Here is a 17,289-nt window from a genome sequence, read left to right on the forward strand (position 1 = left end):
AGAGACTTTGGGGTTACTATAGGATCAAAAAACCAGGGCCCGAGTGGTAATTGATATCCAAGAATCATATTAATGAGTGTGACACATGGTAAATAGGCATGTGGTCTCACATGGCAGCTGGGGGGAGGTAGGGTGAAATGTGTGACAGGTTGGCTGATACCCTAAGACAGAGACAAGCAAGCCAGACTCACCAAGTGGACTAAGGAGAAAGTGTTTAACACTGGCTCTTTGACACTGATGAATTGACACTAGGAAAAATCGAAGATTCAGTAATCAGCCAATGGATCTGATAACAACAACATTTTTCAGTATTGTCATAGTCTATGCAGGGAGACATTCACCACCGCCACTCATCATTGGCCAACCTTTTGATCTTTTCCAGACCCCTGATTGGGTTCTGGATCATCGTGTTTTTTATAATTTCTTGTGAATGGTCAATCGAAGAAAACAAAAACACGGTTGAACTGAGTTTGAGCAGTACAACAGGGAACTGACAGAGGCAGAAATCCTACAGATTATTTTGGGAGCAACTGTTTTATTCTTAATTCAGAGTGAGAAAGGGAAGTTAGATATAAAATCATTTTAATCAATTAAACCATATGCTAATTATATGATGTTATTTCCTAAGGAGATGCCATTGTTTGCCTAACATGTCTTTTATATCATGTATTTGCAGTTGTCTTTATCAAAGCCACCCATATACTACTTTAGTTTGTATAGTTGAATAAAGTGAAACTCCAGTACTGTACCCAATACTCCACTCTACTGCATGTGCTGTGCTGCACATTTAAAAATGCTGCTTGCATTACAGTGCTTCACAAACTTGGTCAAATAAAGACATCACAGACTGGGCGTGTTGGGAATGAATCCCAGAGGATTTTTTGATAATCATGTTTTTCATAATGAGTGAATTCTCTACCCATCTTTTCATATTTTATCTCTGTCTGTTTGATGGCATGTGTAAAACACATACGGCAGATTTACACACATGCACACACAGAAGTGTCTTCCATCTCACTCCTTTCAGTGACAGCCATGCTTCTTCATATAATTGTAACTCCTGGGACCAGAAGAATGGATTGCTTATGACAAGCTATTATATATCTTTAATGAAATGTACAAATGGTGCGAAACATCTTTAGATATGTGTCAGGACTGCTTGGTTGTCACCATAGTACAATTGTAGATCCCATCTCCTGGCAGCAAGTGATACTCACACACACGCACACACACAGACACACACACAAACGCACACACGCACACACACACACACACACACACACACACACACGCATGCACACACAAACACACGCACTAACACACGCACACACGCATGCACACACAAATGCACGCACGCAAGCGCATTGTACATATAGGGAGCATACAGAATTAATGTGGGGGGGTCAGTCTTGCGTTAGGTGTTGTGTCCAGATCTAGCTGCACAGGGGGGGTAGCTCCTGTCCTGGAGCAGGGCCCGAGTCACACTCGCCATATGTAATTGGATTGTTCTGTGATCAGCTAGGGACGAGTCCATTTGAATATCACGCTGCGCCAAGCGCCGGCTGCTGTGACAGCTTCATTACCTCTGTGTGTAAAAATGACTGCGGGGTAATGCAAACGGCTCGCAGTCACTCACATACCGAGGTGGGGAGGGGGGGACACAGCACACATCACCGGGAGCCAGACAGCTTTTGTGCAATTTAATAAGTCATCTTCAGGAAGCAGTCCTCCCACTCCCAATTTACTGTGATATGTGCTGGCCTGGCCTGGCACGCCCGTTGAGTGGGTGAGGTGAACGAGGTGACACTCTCCGTCAGTCAGGGAGGCGCGCTCCTTTTGTCTGCGCTATTATGAATTTCTAATGAATGTTACATTCCCTTCCATGAGACACAGTAATCTAATTAATATTACAGAAATGTCAAGTGCATATCAGTCCACCGACAGCGTTGATCACCTCTGCATTAGCATAACAACACAGAACGTGGTAGCCGGTTGATACGCACACACACGTGCACATACAGACACACAGACACACACACATACACACACACACACACAAAGCACACGCAAGTGTGAAATCCTCTTTGACAGTGTGTGTGCTACCCCATACAAAAATTAATTCATATTGTGCATTACCACATGGAGAGAAATAACTAATGTGAAGACATATTTCTAGTAGGCTGCATCTCTGCTGGCCTTCTATAATCCAGTTAGTCATTTTTAAAACTCTGTTCTCAAGCAAACTATTTGAACTGTTAACAAATAGAAACTGGACTCTATGTTACATTAATATTTTTGAAATGTTATGTATATAATGTTTTAAGTGGAGATTATTGTGCTGGATATTCACTTCTCCACAAATCTCCCTTAAATTCAACCCACAATGGTATGAAATAGGCTTTTAGGTATGCAGAATTTTTTTTGACAAGATTATTACTTGTAAGGCAATCATCAAGTGACATAGATTTTGTGCTATATTCATGTTTAAGACCCTTCACTCAAGTTGTCCCACTGCAAGTCTGTAGGAACTTTATTTCTAGTCCTTTACAATGCATGCACCCAGCATCTTCAAGAGAGAACTGTTAGAACACCCACAATTAATGATAATAATAATGATAATAATAATAATAATAATAATAATAATAATAATAATAATAATAATAATTTCTTGCATTTATATAGCGCTTTTCTCACACCCAAAGTGCCTTACAAATTGCAAAGTGTTGAGGGGGAGAATCGCCTCAACCACCACCAATGTGTAGCTCCCACCTGGGTGATGCACGACAGCCATTTGTCGCTAGAACGCTCTCCACACATCAGCTGAAGTGGAGAACAATTTTTTAGCCAATTATGATGATTAGGTGGCAGGTTGAGAATTTAGCCAAGACACCAGAGACCCCCCTAATATTTGTGATAAGTGTCATGGGATTTTTAATGACCACAGTGAGTCAGGACCTTGGTTTAGCATCTCATCCAAAAGAGGCATCTCCAATAGCACTGTGTCCCCATGCTGCAGTGGGGAATTTGGGGTTTCTCTTCAACCAGGGGGATGATTGCCCCCTACTGGCCTACTAACACCACTTCAAGCAGAAACTTAATTTTCCCAAGTCTCCCATCCAAGTACTAACTGAACTCACATTTGCCTAACTTCAGCAGGAGCAGTGTGCATGGTCATATGGCTGCTGATAGCAATTTAAACACTTAAATCATATTAATTAAGTCTTAAATCATAATTTAACATATTTATCTTAGTTTATTTTCCTTAAATAAACAATTTTCATTGATAGACTGTGTGTTTAATATGAAGACAGGAGTTAAACAACTTTCTGTGATCCTTATGCTCATTTTTAGTTATTAGCGATCAAACGGGTCGTTTCGGTTACAGTGAGAAGCGCGTGGAACGATACTCCTGGATATTGCGGCTGTGAACCCAGGCGTGGCGGCTCTGTCAGAGACGCGGACACGCGACAGCAGGAGTGACATTAACCAGCGCGGCAGGCAGGGCGGTGAAACGAAGCCTGTCACCGTCACCGTCAGCGTCGCTTCGGCAGCGGGAACACAATCAACCGGCTGACACCGACACTTCTCAGCGGGAGTGAATCCAGCGGGATCCCCATGGGACCTCCCTGTACATTCCTGATGGAAGAAAGAAAAAATAAAAAAACACCCCAATTCCTGTTAAGTGCCAGCAGACTCCTCTGAGATCTTATTAAAAATTCTTCCCGACATCATAAAGCATGTGGTGTCAGGTGGATGACAAGACTCTAACAGATCCCGCTTTTTGGAAAGAGAGCACCATGAGATTGTACAACTTGAAAAATCAACCTGTCGGAAAAAAACCTGCATGGTAGGCACTTTTAACAAGGGGTGAGGAGGTGATATAAGGGAGGACAGAGACCCATTCACATCAACTGTATTAAGATAGGGGAAATGATATGACAGAGGGGGGGAGAAGTTTTTAGACTTCAGTAACCTGTCTGGAAGATAATTAAGTGCTGTTCCTTTTCAGAAAAGGTGGACTGCTGCAGCACTAGATATCTCAGCTCAGAGCTACTTTTTTCTTTTTTCTCTCTCTCGTTTTTTGCTTCTCTGAGTGTTGTACAACATAGATTGTCCAAAATTCTTGAAAGTTGGAAATGATTCGCCTTTTAATTTTAAGCTCATGCATCCCAGAAGAAGAAGATAATGCTGATGGGGGGAACAATGACAGTTAATAATAATAATAATAATAATAATAATAATAATAATAATAATAATAATAATAATAATAATAATATAATGGTGTTGATGAAGAAAAAAGAAAAATGAAAAATTCATGATAGAATGATACTCTACTGGTGTTTGTGACCTAGAACACCAGAGATTTTATCTTTTGACATTATTATTTTGGAACACATGTACACAGACAGTCACACACACACACACACACACACACACACACATATATATGTATATATATATATATGCAACACCATGCCATGCTGAAAATACTCAATTCAACTCAGTTTTAAATAGACCTAAAAAGAAAAAGCAATCAATTTTATGACGGTTGGACCTTAGCATTTTACCTCATTACAATAAATCATAGCAAAAAACTTGTTATATTTTTACAATTAGACATTATGTCCTGTGCTTAGGGTTAATGTTTTTTTAAATATTTACTTTACTGTGGAAATCAGATAATATGCATTGCACATATCCTAACAATGTGAAGTTAATATTGAAATACACAGCATAGCTGCCCTCTACTGGGCAAATTTGTTCCAATGGAATTCCATGTTCAATCCATTATATATTACCTAGCATTTTTAAAGCATAATAAAATTAAACAACACTTCCATAATGTTTTCTTAAACTGCTGTTGTACAATCTCTTTTATAATATACATTCTTCCTTGTAATTGTTAAAATATGGCATCAGTTCTTTTTTGTTGTACATTTTATCGATTTTGTCACATTTTGCTATTCATCTCTTAATTCGCTCTGTGTTTCACCCACTAAATTTGCATCAGCAGAGCACTAGCCAATCAAATAAGTAGTCTGCATTTTGACTGTAGGTTCATCACCTGTTTCCCCCCATCTTCCCACAGGTATGGCCATCACTCTTATTTCCTGTGAGCTTTAAGCCTGGTATTATAGCCACAACCTTTTGTGCTTGATACATGAATCACTGTATCACAGGAATCACTAGACACTGTCACCCAACCTGACAGCCCCAAAAAGCTGAAAAAACCTACAATCCCTACCCTGTTGCCACCCAGACTGCCTCTCTCTCAGAGCCTTTCCTGATTGGCTGCACACATGGCAGCAGTACAGTGCCGCTGATGCTCTTAATACTCTATTAGAGGTTGAATGAAATGTGACTATTGTACTCATAATATGAGACATAACTCCCTTGTTAGCAGGTGCTAAAAGTGTGAGAATGAGTGAATTAGAGCAAGATTGAGAGGGAGGGAGAGAGAGAGGCTTTGTTTACTGTGTGATAATAATCATGTCATGGGGATGTAAACTGAGCTTCTTCAGGACTGCTGTGATGTAAGACTAATACCCAGACTGAGAGGTGATGCAAAAGCTTAGCAGGCTGACCCACACCCAGATCACCATAATTTCAGAAACTGATGGCATCATTTGGTGGTCATTTGTACTGTTTACATTGTTTGCTATTGAATACCAATTAACCATCACAACTGATTCATAAAATGATAAAATGATTCATGAGACAGACTATATTGTATTTCAACAAACATTTTCTGTAAACGATTTTTACATGAGAGCAATTCTGAGAACCTAGAGATGTATAATCTCATACTTCTACTCACATCTCTTTTACTTTATTCCTTGCTAGAAATCTACCCATTTGTCATACATTGTACGCCTAAAATCTCAGGATCACCGTCATTGTAACAGCTGCAAAGATTAAGGAAGTGAATTTATATCCATCAGTTCCAACATGGGAAGTATCAAGGCCAAATTTCAAGTTCTTTAAATCAAGGTACCAGCACAGGACTGGCCAATTGAAGTTCTGTGTTCTTTTTAGGTTTTTTAATTCATACTAAAATCAGCAGAAAGTTTGTAAGTGTTTGTGTGTTTGCTTGTTCGATAACATTTTACTATGTTCAAATGCCTTCCCATCCGTGACACAGCATATTCAAATGAATTCTTCTTCTTCTTCTTCTTGTAGTAGTAGTAGTCGTAGCAGGTTTAGTAACACGGGTGGTGGGGATGTAGACAATACATCCTCATGATAACAGCATTTCTATCACTACATGTTATTTATAATATTAATTATAAATCCTGAATAATTTAAATCACTAACCGTACAATTCAGAAAATTTTTGCAGGTATGAGAAATGATTATTCATGACAAGCCATTAACGTATTGCACTTGAGATATCACTTTCCCTGTAGGAAAAACTCGCACAATTTCGATGTTGCTTTGAATTTGCTTATTTCTCGTGAAATACCCGTCTGGGAGAAGCAACGTGTCTCGACTCTCTGCTTCCAGTTGCCAATGGTTACCAACTGAGGTTGCCATTGGATACCGTAGAGAGACCGCCTTCATCTCAGGGAACAGGAGCGTAGAAATACACACGAAATGTTCCGTCCATAGGCAAGCCAGGCCAACGTAACGGCGTCTATATTCAAGCAATAACATCAGTGTACATTACCCACGAAAATAATATTGTCTCCTGATAATAAAACTGGATCGTTATATAACATCTTATGGATACATAATTTAAAACCAGAAAAAAAATCCGTGAGTTGAATATCTTGGAACTTCTATGTCTGAATGTAGAACGGCTGCTAGGAAGATACTTTGTATTTTTTCTAGCTAAAATTGTGTGGGAAAATTGAACGTGCCGCTATCTAATACCTAATTCTAACGCCTTGTGAAGCAAATACACGGCGTATAAAATTCCATGACATTAATCTTTTCATTCTGAAAAGTGAGACTTTGTATCATTTATTTTCTCGTCAGTTTCTTTGGAAACGTGATTTGCTTTCCTCGGTTCGGCATTAAGTATGCAGATTAATAATTAGTTACCGGTAGTGTCATCACATAAAGCCAAAATTGGAATTCTAACTTTTGATAATTGAAATGATACAAGAAGGTTACATTTTTAAAAATCTGCAGAGGCTGTAAAATAATTGCATGCTTAGAGATTGCCAAAATAAAACAACAAGGTCGATTTCATCCTTAAACGTGGTTTCCAGCTTTTTTAAATGCAAGAAATGCTATGTTATTATCCTGTGAGGTTTACCCTAAAATTAATGTCGAGATGTGTTGCTTTTCTCGAAGCATAACTGAAAGTGGTAGATTACACAATTCCAACTCATCAGTACACAGGTAAATGTGCGTAAGATCAGTAAATGACATGATTTAATTTAATTTACTTTATTTGTACAGGTACATTTTTCTTCTAAAAACCTTCCAACCTACTCAGTTCCATGTGACTTGCACCCGGAATGACAAACTTAACATTATACCCATCACAGGAGAAATAGAATTCAGTGTAATTAAATACAAAACTTCTATTATATACACATTTTACACCAAATTCCTTGCTACTGTAAAATTCAACTGACTGAATTTGCCAGTGTGCAAGACTTTATCCCAGCTCTGGTTTATTCCAGTGACATAATATATACAGACGTGAATTACAAAAACTTTCAGTGTATGAAAATACATCTTATAACATCAATTACAAATATATACACATCCAACAATTGAAACAGCAGAACAATACACCATTTTGTTGCACAAAATAAAAGAAGTGTTAAGACCAGAACTTCATGTTTTCCAAATTATGCTTGTACATAATATGGATATAATAAACAAATGATTTGCCATAGGAAACTATGCAATCAGAATCAGCTGCATGCTATGAAAACAATAGCTATCCTATTGGGGGTCAAATGTAGTCACTCATCCTTTACAAAGTCATGGTTGTTTCTTTCACATAAAAGATCATTTAAAACCTAGAATGTAAATTCCATGTAGCCTTCACTAACCTTAGATTTGTATACTACAGTACAAAGCAAATACAAAAGGTTAAAATTCAGTAAAATACTTCAACATGATTTTAAGAACCTTCCCCAGTAAGGCAGAAATGTACGCACTTTCTCTAAAAGCAAAATTCCACTAAGTCATGAACATACATACAGCTGACCTTGACTACGTTATAAAAAAAAACAAAAAAAAAAAAGATAAAAATTAAGAAGGCTCTTATGGATAAGAAAACCTCAGCTGGCACTCGGGCAACAAGCTCATTTATTCCTCACAGCTGTTATATACAAATAAATTAACCGAAAACATCTGGCTTCCCTAAACCTGGATGATGTACAGTAAAAGGCAACACATGTAAAATAAAATTGAGCCAGCTGAACCACTGGTCTCAATCCTCACTTTCAGGAACTTTTAGGATGGAAAGTTCAGCAGCATGAGAATCTGCCAAGGACTTCCTGGCAGGGATGTGGTGCATCAAGGCTCAACTTCCTGCTCGCCACACACCGACACTGACGCACAGGTTAGGAGCGCTTCCTCGATGGGCGTGGCATCCTGTATGAGTGTGTCTTCCTCACAGGCCATCGCAGCCTCACTGCTTTGTCCCAGTCCTGATGAGGAAGTGCTGAATGGAAGGAGAGGTTTTCAGTTTCCACAGTTCGTGGCAAAACCAAGAAACAGCTGAAATCCTGTGGCCATAAAATGCAGACCCTCCCACACCACAGGGACTTTGACAATACTTTTTATCCATTACATATATCTGAAAACATGAGGAATATTAGCCAAATACTTATGTGAGGTCATGTACTAGCTTCAAAATGAAACCTTTTTTGGCACAAATATCAACCCACCAAGCATTTTGCCTTACATTTAAACCCTTCAAAAATAAACAGTATATTACATAATGCAGAAACACCAAAAACAATGCTGGTTTTAATCATTTCCCTCTCAAGCCATTTTACCACAAAGCACAATGAAACACAGTATAAAAAACTGTTCATGAGATCAGGACTGTTTTCACAGTATTGTTGAGATAAACAAATTAAATATTTTGTGTTGTTCCAGAACACTGAATGTGTATATAGATTATCTTTGGCTGGGCCACAACAGCGGGGCCAGCCCTACAAACACGAATGTCTGTGACTGAGTGACTGAGTGATGAAGTTACACCATTGGTCGGCCGAGTTATGAAGTTACACCCCTGGTCGGCCGGATGAAGTGTGTTAGGTCCAGCCATATACCAGGTTTTGACCTGGTCTTGCTTTAAAATTGACAGATTACAAAATAAAGGACAGCTGCAGTTGTAATTGTTGGAATACCTCTCACAGTCTGAGTCCCAGCAGGCCTTGTCCACTCCGCGTAGCTCATCCTCAGAGTGGAAACGGCGGAGCTCGCAGCCACAGCGCTGGATGGCCTGATCCACTGAAAAGCGCGTCTGGCCCGAGGCACAGGCCTCCATCTTGGTAACGCTCAGCTGTGACTGTAGAAAGAGGTGGAGGCGACTGTCTGACAACACCACTGGGTTCTGGAGGATCCTGTGAAGAGGAACAGAGGAATGGGAATGCATGTTAGCTACAAATCGCACGTGTTCACTGGAATATAACTCAAATAGCCATTAAAGTTGCAATCTAAAACTGGCATGAACAGTCAATATCAGCGTGCTTCCCCCAAAACAGTTGGGTATCAGTCAATACTTGTTTTAGTAACCTACCCACAGTGTCTCCTCTGCAAGTCATGCCATCATTCCAGTCATGATATATGAGGCTACCCTCACAATCGAAGCTCCAGGAATGTACTTCCTTAGCTTCTGACCAAATCCCCCATTGAAACGGAGTACTTCACAGAAGTAATGCCACATAATAGTTTCATTCCAATTGAACTTGACATCAACAGCAGTTTCAGAGGAATCCAAGGAGATGGAATTCCAAAAGTGCTTTTCTGCCTGTCAGCCAGCCAACTGAAGCTGTGGCAATAGTCTCACCTGCCTCACGTTTTATTTCCCCTTCAAGTCAGATTTATTTCCCCAATGCATTTTACTTGAATGGTTTCAGGCAGTCACCCATTTAATGACCTCTAATACAAACAATGACAGACATTAATTTAGCTCTACTTACACATTAATGTGCACACTGATTTATGGATCAACTGATCAGCTGTATTTCAGCAATAAACCTCCAGCCTTCCACCACACAGAATAAGCACAGAAAGGAGATTCCAGAAAATCCACTGTACTGTATAGTCAATTACCGCATGTAAAAATCTCAAGGGAATATACTCAGTCAGTACTTACAGTGCAATCACATCGCTAACCACCAACTACACAACTTCATTATCAGCCATTTAATAGGATTAGTAGAAATAGAAACATGCAAGTTGTTCTTAATTTAGCGCAGTGGTTTAAACCGTGACATTTGCTTTGAAATGATTCACCTCCACAGGGAATAAAAGTGTATCTTTTCTTTATTGTCCCCTTTTATTATCAGGTGAATAATGTAAAAATGAATTATTATTTAGAAAAATTACATTTAATATTATTTTTGGTTGGAATCCTTTCCTAAGGCACAAACAACCTGAGACTGCTGTGCTCAAGGAAAGTAGTATCACCACAATATGAACTATGGTAATCATATTTATCATTGTGAAAAAATGCTATAATAAACTGTTTATATGTAATGCCTCTGGAAATATAGTGTCATTATACAAGCCACTTTTGAGTTAGTCGAGTGGTTTTTCTTGCTTAAGACCACATAATTATGAATGCCCGACTCCTGCCACCGTAAAGAAACAGAAACTTCTCTAAATATCCTTCATCAGACCTAAACTATCTGGGCAAATCAAAAGCATAAACTAAACCTGAAATAATGCAAAAAAAAAAAATCTTAAAGTTACAATCTCGAAGATTTTAGTTTCGTTCTCTTTGGCGGTACCAATGGCGAGAAGCGGTAATTGCAGGTGTGTTTTTGGACCTCACTTCCCATAGATCCACCCGATCCAACCAGTGTCGCCTGTGTGACGTCAGTGAGTTGGCACCTGGGCCACGCCAACTATTACACTTATTTACTGAATAAAAAATGTCTCGTTGCGAATCATTGATCTGAACTGGCCTTTAGTTAGCTACATTGCAACGCTGCAACAACGTAGCATTGCATTCGAGAGACGGTTTGCGAGGTCGGTACCGGTCGGTAGCATTAGCTAGCGTTTTTTCTTAGCTGAATTGTTAGCTGACATTAGATTGTGTTAATTACATTAGCTAGCTAGCTAACGCAATGTTACCTGATATGAGAGATGGATACTGTGCGCAACGTTGTTTAAGCTAATGTTGCCTTTATTGACATGGTCCGGTAGCTAGCGTTAGCTGTGCAAATAGCTATGTAATTTAGTAACGTTACATTATCATCAAATGTATAATACAAAATCTACATCAACAAATAATATGACCTCTCATGTTACACAAAAACTTATTAGAGTTCCATAACCCCCCCACCTTTAACGGTAGCAGACACCAGAAAAAACTGTACGCCGCTCACACACAAATGAGTTGAAGAGCAAGCCTGTTGCGTTAGCTCCGCCTACCCTCTCTGGCGGACCAACCACTGATGGGTGACGGAAAACGCGTCACTATCTATGCACCGCTTGTGATTTTTTCCCGGGAATGTCGCCACAGACACCCAGTTCTTTAATCACAAATTATTACAATAATAATAATAATAATAATATAAATTAATATAATAATAGGCACAATCACCATTGTGTTACCTAATTCAGCGATAGATAGTGACTTAACAGACATTTATTTTAATGAAAATCTTCGAGATTATTACTTTAAATCACATGTAAATGCAATGCTAAGTTTAATCTTCATTAACTACTTAATTCAAGGGACCACAGCCCACCTTTTTTAAATTTTTATTTCACTACCCAGTTTCATGAGTTTCACACCCCCCCCCCCCCGTTTCACATTAGCGGACTTCTCGGTGAGATTAGCTCTTAAAAAAGGGCACTCACACATCCAGGAACTGCTGAAGCCCTTTCATTCTCTCAGTGATCTGCTGTGCATTGTTGAGACTGAAGAAGGGGTTCCTGGGTGGAAGTCTGGGGAGCTCCCTGCAAGAGGACATGTGACATCAAGACATCATACATTCCATTCTTGAACATGTCTTAATTTTCCAAGCATTACAGATTACAATATTGTAAGGATGTAAATTTGACAAGTACTATTCCATTTGCTGTCTTAAATGATTAATGGTCAATAATTGAACAGTTCATTTATGACAATAATGAGAAAGTTGATGAAATCAGACAGACATATGGTACAGATGCATGAAAGCTAAATGCAAGACCCCCCCAAAAAAATTTTCCCCTGCCTAAGTACTCAGAGACTACTGGGGGTTTCAAATTCCATTCCCTGTAAAACAAACAATCCTTCAACCAGGCCTGTTTCACTTATCTGTCCAGGTAACCACATTTCCAGGTCAACGATAACAGAAACGATGCAGCATTTGACTGTTTTATCACTCCAACTCGTTGCTTTAAGACGTGATTGAACACGGGGTGGTAACAGAGAAATGGCAAACAGGACACATTCCTTCAAGCTAGCAAAGATAATTGGAAATAAAGGCAACTGTAATGGCAACAATGGCTGCAGCCTTTGTTTAGAAGCACAATGGGGCAATTAACTTTAGAATTTCTAGCTTTAACTAGTTTTAAGTTGAATTCAAATATACTGGAAACCGATGGATTTGGCTGAATGCAAATCCCATCAAAAACTCTGGAACCACATGCTTAGAAAAAGGGAAAATCACTACCTCTACAAAAAGAGAGACTGGAGCCAGAGACAGCTATCCCATAATATATTGCTCATTTGTGAAATTTCACAACCTTTTTAAAACCAAATACAAAAGTAAGAAATTTTGAAAAGGCAACCAATCTCTGCATTTTCACTTTATGTTTTTTCCAATTCCTTTTAAAAAACTGCAGTTTTTTAACAGGTTAACTGAAACTATATAAATGATACATATTTTATGTCTGATACAGATTATCATTATTCCCGTACAGTAACAAAATAATTCAATATAGCCACAAATCCTTGAGCAATAACCATTTCCCAATAGTACAGCAATTCTTTATACGGGTTTAGTTTTTTCTAAAAAAATAAAATGTGGCTGAAATGAAGCAGTTGCTGGAGAATGATGATGTAACTTTGGCATACGTACACTAAAAGAGCATTCTCCTGCAGTCTTTGCCGGAGCCATACAAACTCGCTGTATCTCCTCCTCACACACGATATCTTCTTAGTGAAGCACATGCTGTTTGTCTGACAAGAGGAAACATGTTCCCATTAGCATTGACAACAAACACACACACGCAAGTATGCACACTTTTCAAAGAGCAAAAACCAAATCCCATTCCAAACAACAGTCAAGACGTTACAATTTTGGATTGGCATCAAATTATTCTTTCAACAAGTTCTTCTGTGTTTCTGGTACTCATCTGACTGGAAAGCCCTAAGGATTTCCCTATATGTCAAGCAAGGGGAAGTTTCCTTCCGAATGAGGAAGCCACCCACACACAAAAATTACAAGCAAATAAAAAAATAAAAAAACTAGGCTGTGATGTTATGTGATGCAACAAAAAAGTACGAGAGGTTATTCCAGTCAAAAAGAGATACTAATAAATAAATAGATAATAAATATGATCCAAAAGAGTTCTATTCTATTTGTTGTCTTTGGCTGTTCCTGTTCAAGCTCTTCTGAGCAGGAAAAACATGCTAGTCTAGATGGAGAAATGTCTTCAACTAAACAACAAAGCTACAGTCTGGTGCTTTAGATGAAAGCAAAATTGCTTTAAGATTTATCAATGAGGACCTCTGTCACTTTAGCACATAAAAGTCCATTTGAATTCTGGAATTATGCATAATTCATCCAAATAACTACATTTCTTCAGTTTTTCAAAGCTGGTGTTTCGTAGTACTTACGTGTATGCAGATTTCATAATCAATGTGGGCATGCCAAAAATCCTCTTTCTGGATTTTTGGATCCCGAACCCAAACGCTGACAAATTCCTGTTGACGCATCAGTATCAGAACAGCAAGATCAGCCAAGGTATGGTGTGAAGAGTATCAGCTCAATTCTGTGTCTTTCCTAACGAAGGAGTGCGACTAAGCCAGATTGTGAACTGCAGCTGGCAACAGCTTCAGCTTTTTAGTGAAAAAATGAGGAAGTGGATTCTCACGTGAAATAGGTCCTCCAAAGCTCTGAGGCTCACAAGTGACCAAATAAGTGTGCCTGTGCTAAAGAACCACTCAATCTATAAAGTATAAATTATGTATTAAGATTATGAGGTGGTGCTAAAGCAAAGTTCCTCAATCTGTAAACAAATCTGAAATTTCCACATTTTAACAGATGAGGTAGGATCACATCTGCTCACAAAATTAAAATCAACTTTAACGCATGCAGAATTTGATTAGCTTTGCTAGTTACATTCTAATCAGTCGTGCTATAGATACAGAATCACTGAGGCGATATGTATAGCTATACAAACATATAATTCATATTGGCAAGGGTGAAAATTGTATGCTTCAAAGACAAGAAAAGGACAAAGTTATTTCAACTTAAACCATTAGTCATGTGATGCTCACTTGGGTAGCAAGTTTGGAACGTTCTTGCACTCTGAGCATAAGGCTCATTACTCTTCCTGCATACTCAAGGGGTGCATTTGCAGTTCATGAATTTGAGGCTGTAGACATTACACTCCCATAGAAATCACTAGGGAGTATCATCTGATGAAGGCCAGGTCAGCCAAAACTTCATGTTTTCATAAGTAACTATGCATTGTCTCATGAGTGAGCGTCCTACCTTTCTTTTTGCCTACATGTAGTACTGCAACTTGGTTGCTTGAGAGCAAACGTTTCCCACAAGGCTTGACACCTTAGACACACAAAAGAACAGTAAAAATAAGGAGGAGGAAGCTCTTACCTGCATCATTAGACTGCCAATCATATCTTCCATTGTCAAAAGTCAAAGCTGAGAAAAAGAAGTGGGAAATGTAAGCTTTTTAAAACATATGTATATCTTGAACTGGAGAACATAAGTAGGTTATTTTCTTATTTACTTAAGTAGCAAGTGGTTGGGGAGCAAACCCCTTGATTGGCCTGTATCTGCAGCGCACATACACTACATGGCCAAAAGTATGTGGACACCTGACGTCCAACATCTCATCCAAAATTATGAGCATTAATGTGGAGTTGGTCCACCCCTTTGCAGCTATAACAACCTCCACGCTTCTGGGGATGTTTTATATTAGATGTTGGTGCACTACTGCAGGGATTTGCTTCCATTCAGCTAGAAGAGATTCAGTGAGGTTGGGCACTGATTGGGCGATTAAGCCTGGCTCGCAATTGGCTTTCCAATTGACCCCAAAGGTGTTGGAGGGGGTCTGTTCAAGCCAGTCAATTTCTTCCACACCGTTCTTGACAAAACTATTTCTATACGGACCTTGCTGTGTGCCCGGGGGCACTCTCATGCTGAAAAAGGAAAGGGCCTTCCCCAAACTCTTGGGGAAGCACAGAATCGTCCAGAATGTGAATGTATGCTGTAGCATTAATATTTGCCTTCACTTGAGACTAAGGGTTCTAACCCAAAACACGAAAAACAGCCCAACCAAGGTCAGTCCAGATACCTTTAGTCATATAGTGTACAATACATGGCCTTTGTCAGGATCACAAAAACACACAGGAAATTGAATTAAAAAAAAAAAATTAATTCCAATATAACATGCTACATCATTTTTTTCTCTTCTGCACTTAAGCAATAAGCAACTGGCGTATGGTTGTCAACTTCATACAGTACCATGTTTAAGGGACAACTACATTTAAAATAAAAATCTTTCTACTAGTGTTTAGAAAACAAGGATTCAAAAGCAATACATTCTGGAAAATATTAGTCATGGATGGATTTCTGTCTTGACTGTTTTCCATCATCATATGTCATAAATAGTGTAAAAAGAATACAGGGACTGAACACAGAATAACTCAACTAAATAGGACAATTATATAAACGGAAAGAATGGGATTTCTGCAGAAATTATCACAGCAAATAAAATAAAATAAATAAATAAAACCATTCATGTTTCATAAATCTAATAGGCCTAGTGTTGTTTCGTAATTCCAAATGTACACTAATTTTGTGGTAGACTATGGACCATTTAGTGCGTTTTTAATAGCCTGTACTAAAACTTATGTATTCACTGTGCGTTTTGTTGCGGTAGATATTTCTTAGTTTATTCTGACATTGAACAACATAAGCTAATCATTGTCATCCGTCCTATTACTTCACCCATTCCATTTGTGTCGTCGGTTTCTGGAAGGCACCTAGCCAATTAGCCGGAAACTGGTCAAACGCATGTTTAAAATTTGATTCACGCATATATACACAATACATTGACGCTTTAGCGAATCTAGTTTTATACGTATGGACGCTGTGGGACTTTAATTGCCACGTTTAAATGTTTTGCTTCTTGCCTGCGTGTTTATGTGAAGCAAGTAATCGTTTGATTTCCTCACAAAACAATTTCAGTCGTTTCTTAACATAGTAACAACAACAAACGACTTGCCTGGCTTGGAAAACAAGAAATTTAACAAACATACCTTGAAATGTACAATCTGATGGAAACAGTGACAGCAACTTGCTACTTCCGTTTCTTCCACTTCTGTCTACCCCACTGACGCAGTTGGTACTTCTCTGTTGGATGTTGTGCGTTGTTCACAGAAATGTATCTAAGTACGAGTTGCCTTTTGTGCGCATCTGCGTGAACTCCGGAACGATAGAGACTGTTCAGTTTGGTCTGTAGAATGTTAGAATTAGATAACTACTGTATCTTGAGTTTGGTTGAATGGATTACCACATTATCGGTGTAATCCTAATTTGCCGAACGCGTCCTGGAACTGCTAGAAATGACGTACACGTGCAGGAAATCAATACAAAAAGGGCTCCAGAGTTCGCCACTTTCTACAAGTTGTGTGCACGGTGATTGTTTTATGTAACACGGGTTGTTACAACATTATAGTAGTCTCACAGCTTCTCGAACAGCGGCATGTAGTTATTCACTGTGGCAGTATATGTTTGGGCAATAAAAACGCAGACCTTTTGCCTTACTGTATAAGCATCAGGTGTTCCTTTTAAGCGGTACACAGCAAACCTAAGTGTTTTTTTTAAAGGCAGAGCTGTTAATAGTTTTGTACCTACTTTAAAATGTAAATTTGCTTGCATCCTTATCCACCACGTATTG

General features: G+C 38.8%; 1 protein-coding gene across 2 annotated transcripts; it reads right to left on the reverse strand.

The window, feature by feature from the left end:
• Positions 1 to 7,379: 7,379 nt before the first annotated feature.
• Positions 7,380 to 17,028, reverse strand: snx10b (sorting nexin 10b). Of its 2 annotated transcripts, none has more exons than XM_064348711.1 (7): positions 16,649 to 17,028; positions 14,979 to 15,026; positions 13,979 to 14,065; positions 13,218 to 13,318; positions 12,010 to 12,108; positions 9,324 to 9,539; positions 7,380 to 8,629 (listed from the first exon to the last, which is right to left on the reverse strand). In XM_064348711.1, exons 2-7 carry the CDS (start codon positions 15,009 to 15,011, stop codon positions 8,482 to 8,484), a joined length of 684 nt encoding a protein of 227 aa, XP_064204781.1. In that variant the 5' UTR covers positions 15,012 to 15,026; positions 16,649 to 17,028; the 3' UTR covers positions 7,380 to 8,481. The 2 variants fall into 2 exon arrangements, with proteins under 2 accessions (XP_064204781.1, XP_064204789.1); XM_064348719.1 differs by lacking the exon at positions 14,979 to 15,026 and adding an exon at positions 14,859 to 14,930 and having other exon boundaries at positions 16,649 to 17,018.
• Between the last annotated feature and the right edge of the window lie 261 nt (positions 17,029 to 17,289).

Source organism: Anguilla rostrata, chromosome 1 (assembly GCF_018555375.3).
Source record: "Anguilla rostrata isolate EN2019 chromosome 1, ASM1855537v3, whole genome shotgun sequence".
In the NCBI taxonomy this organism is placed as follows: Eukaryota; Metazoa; Chordata; class Actinopteri; order Anguilliformes; family Anguillidae; genus Anguilla; species Anguilla rostrata.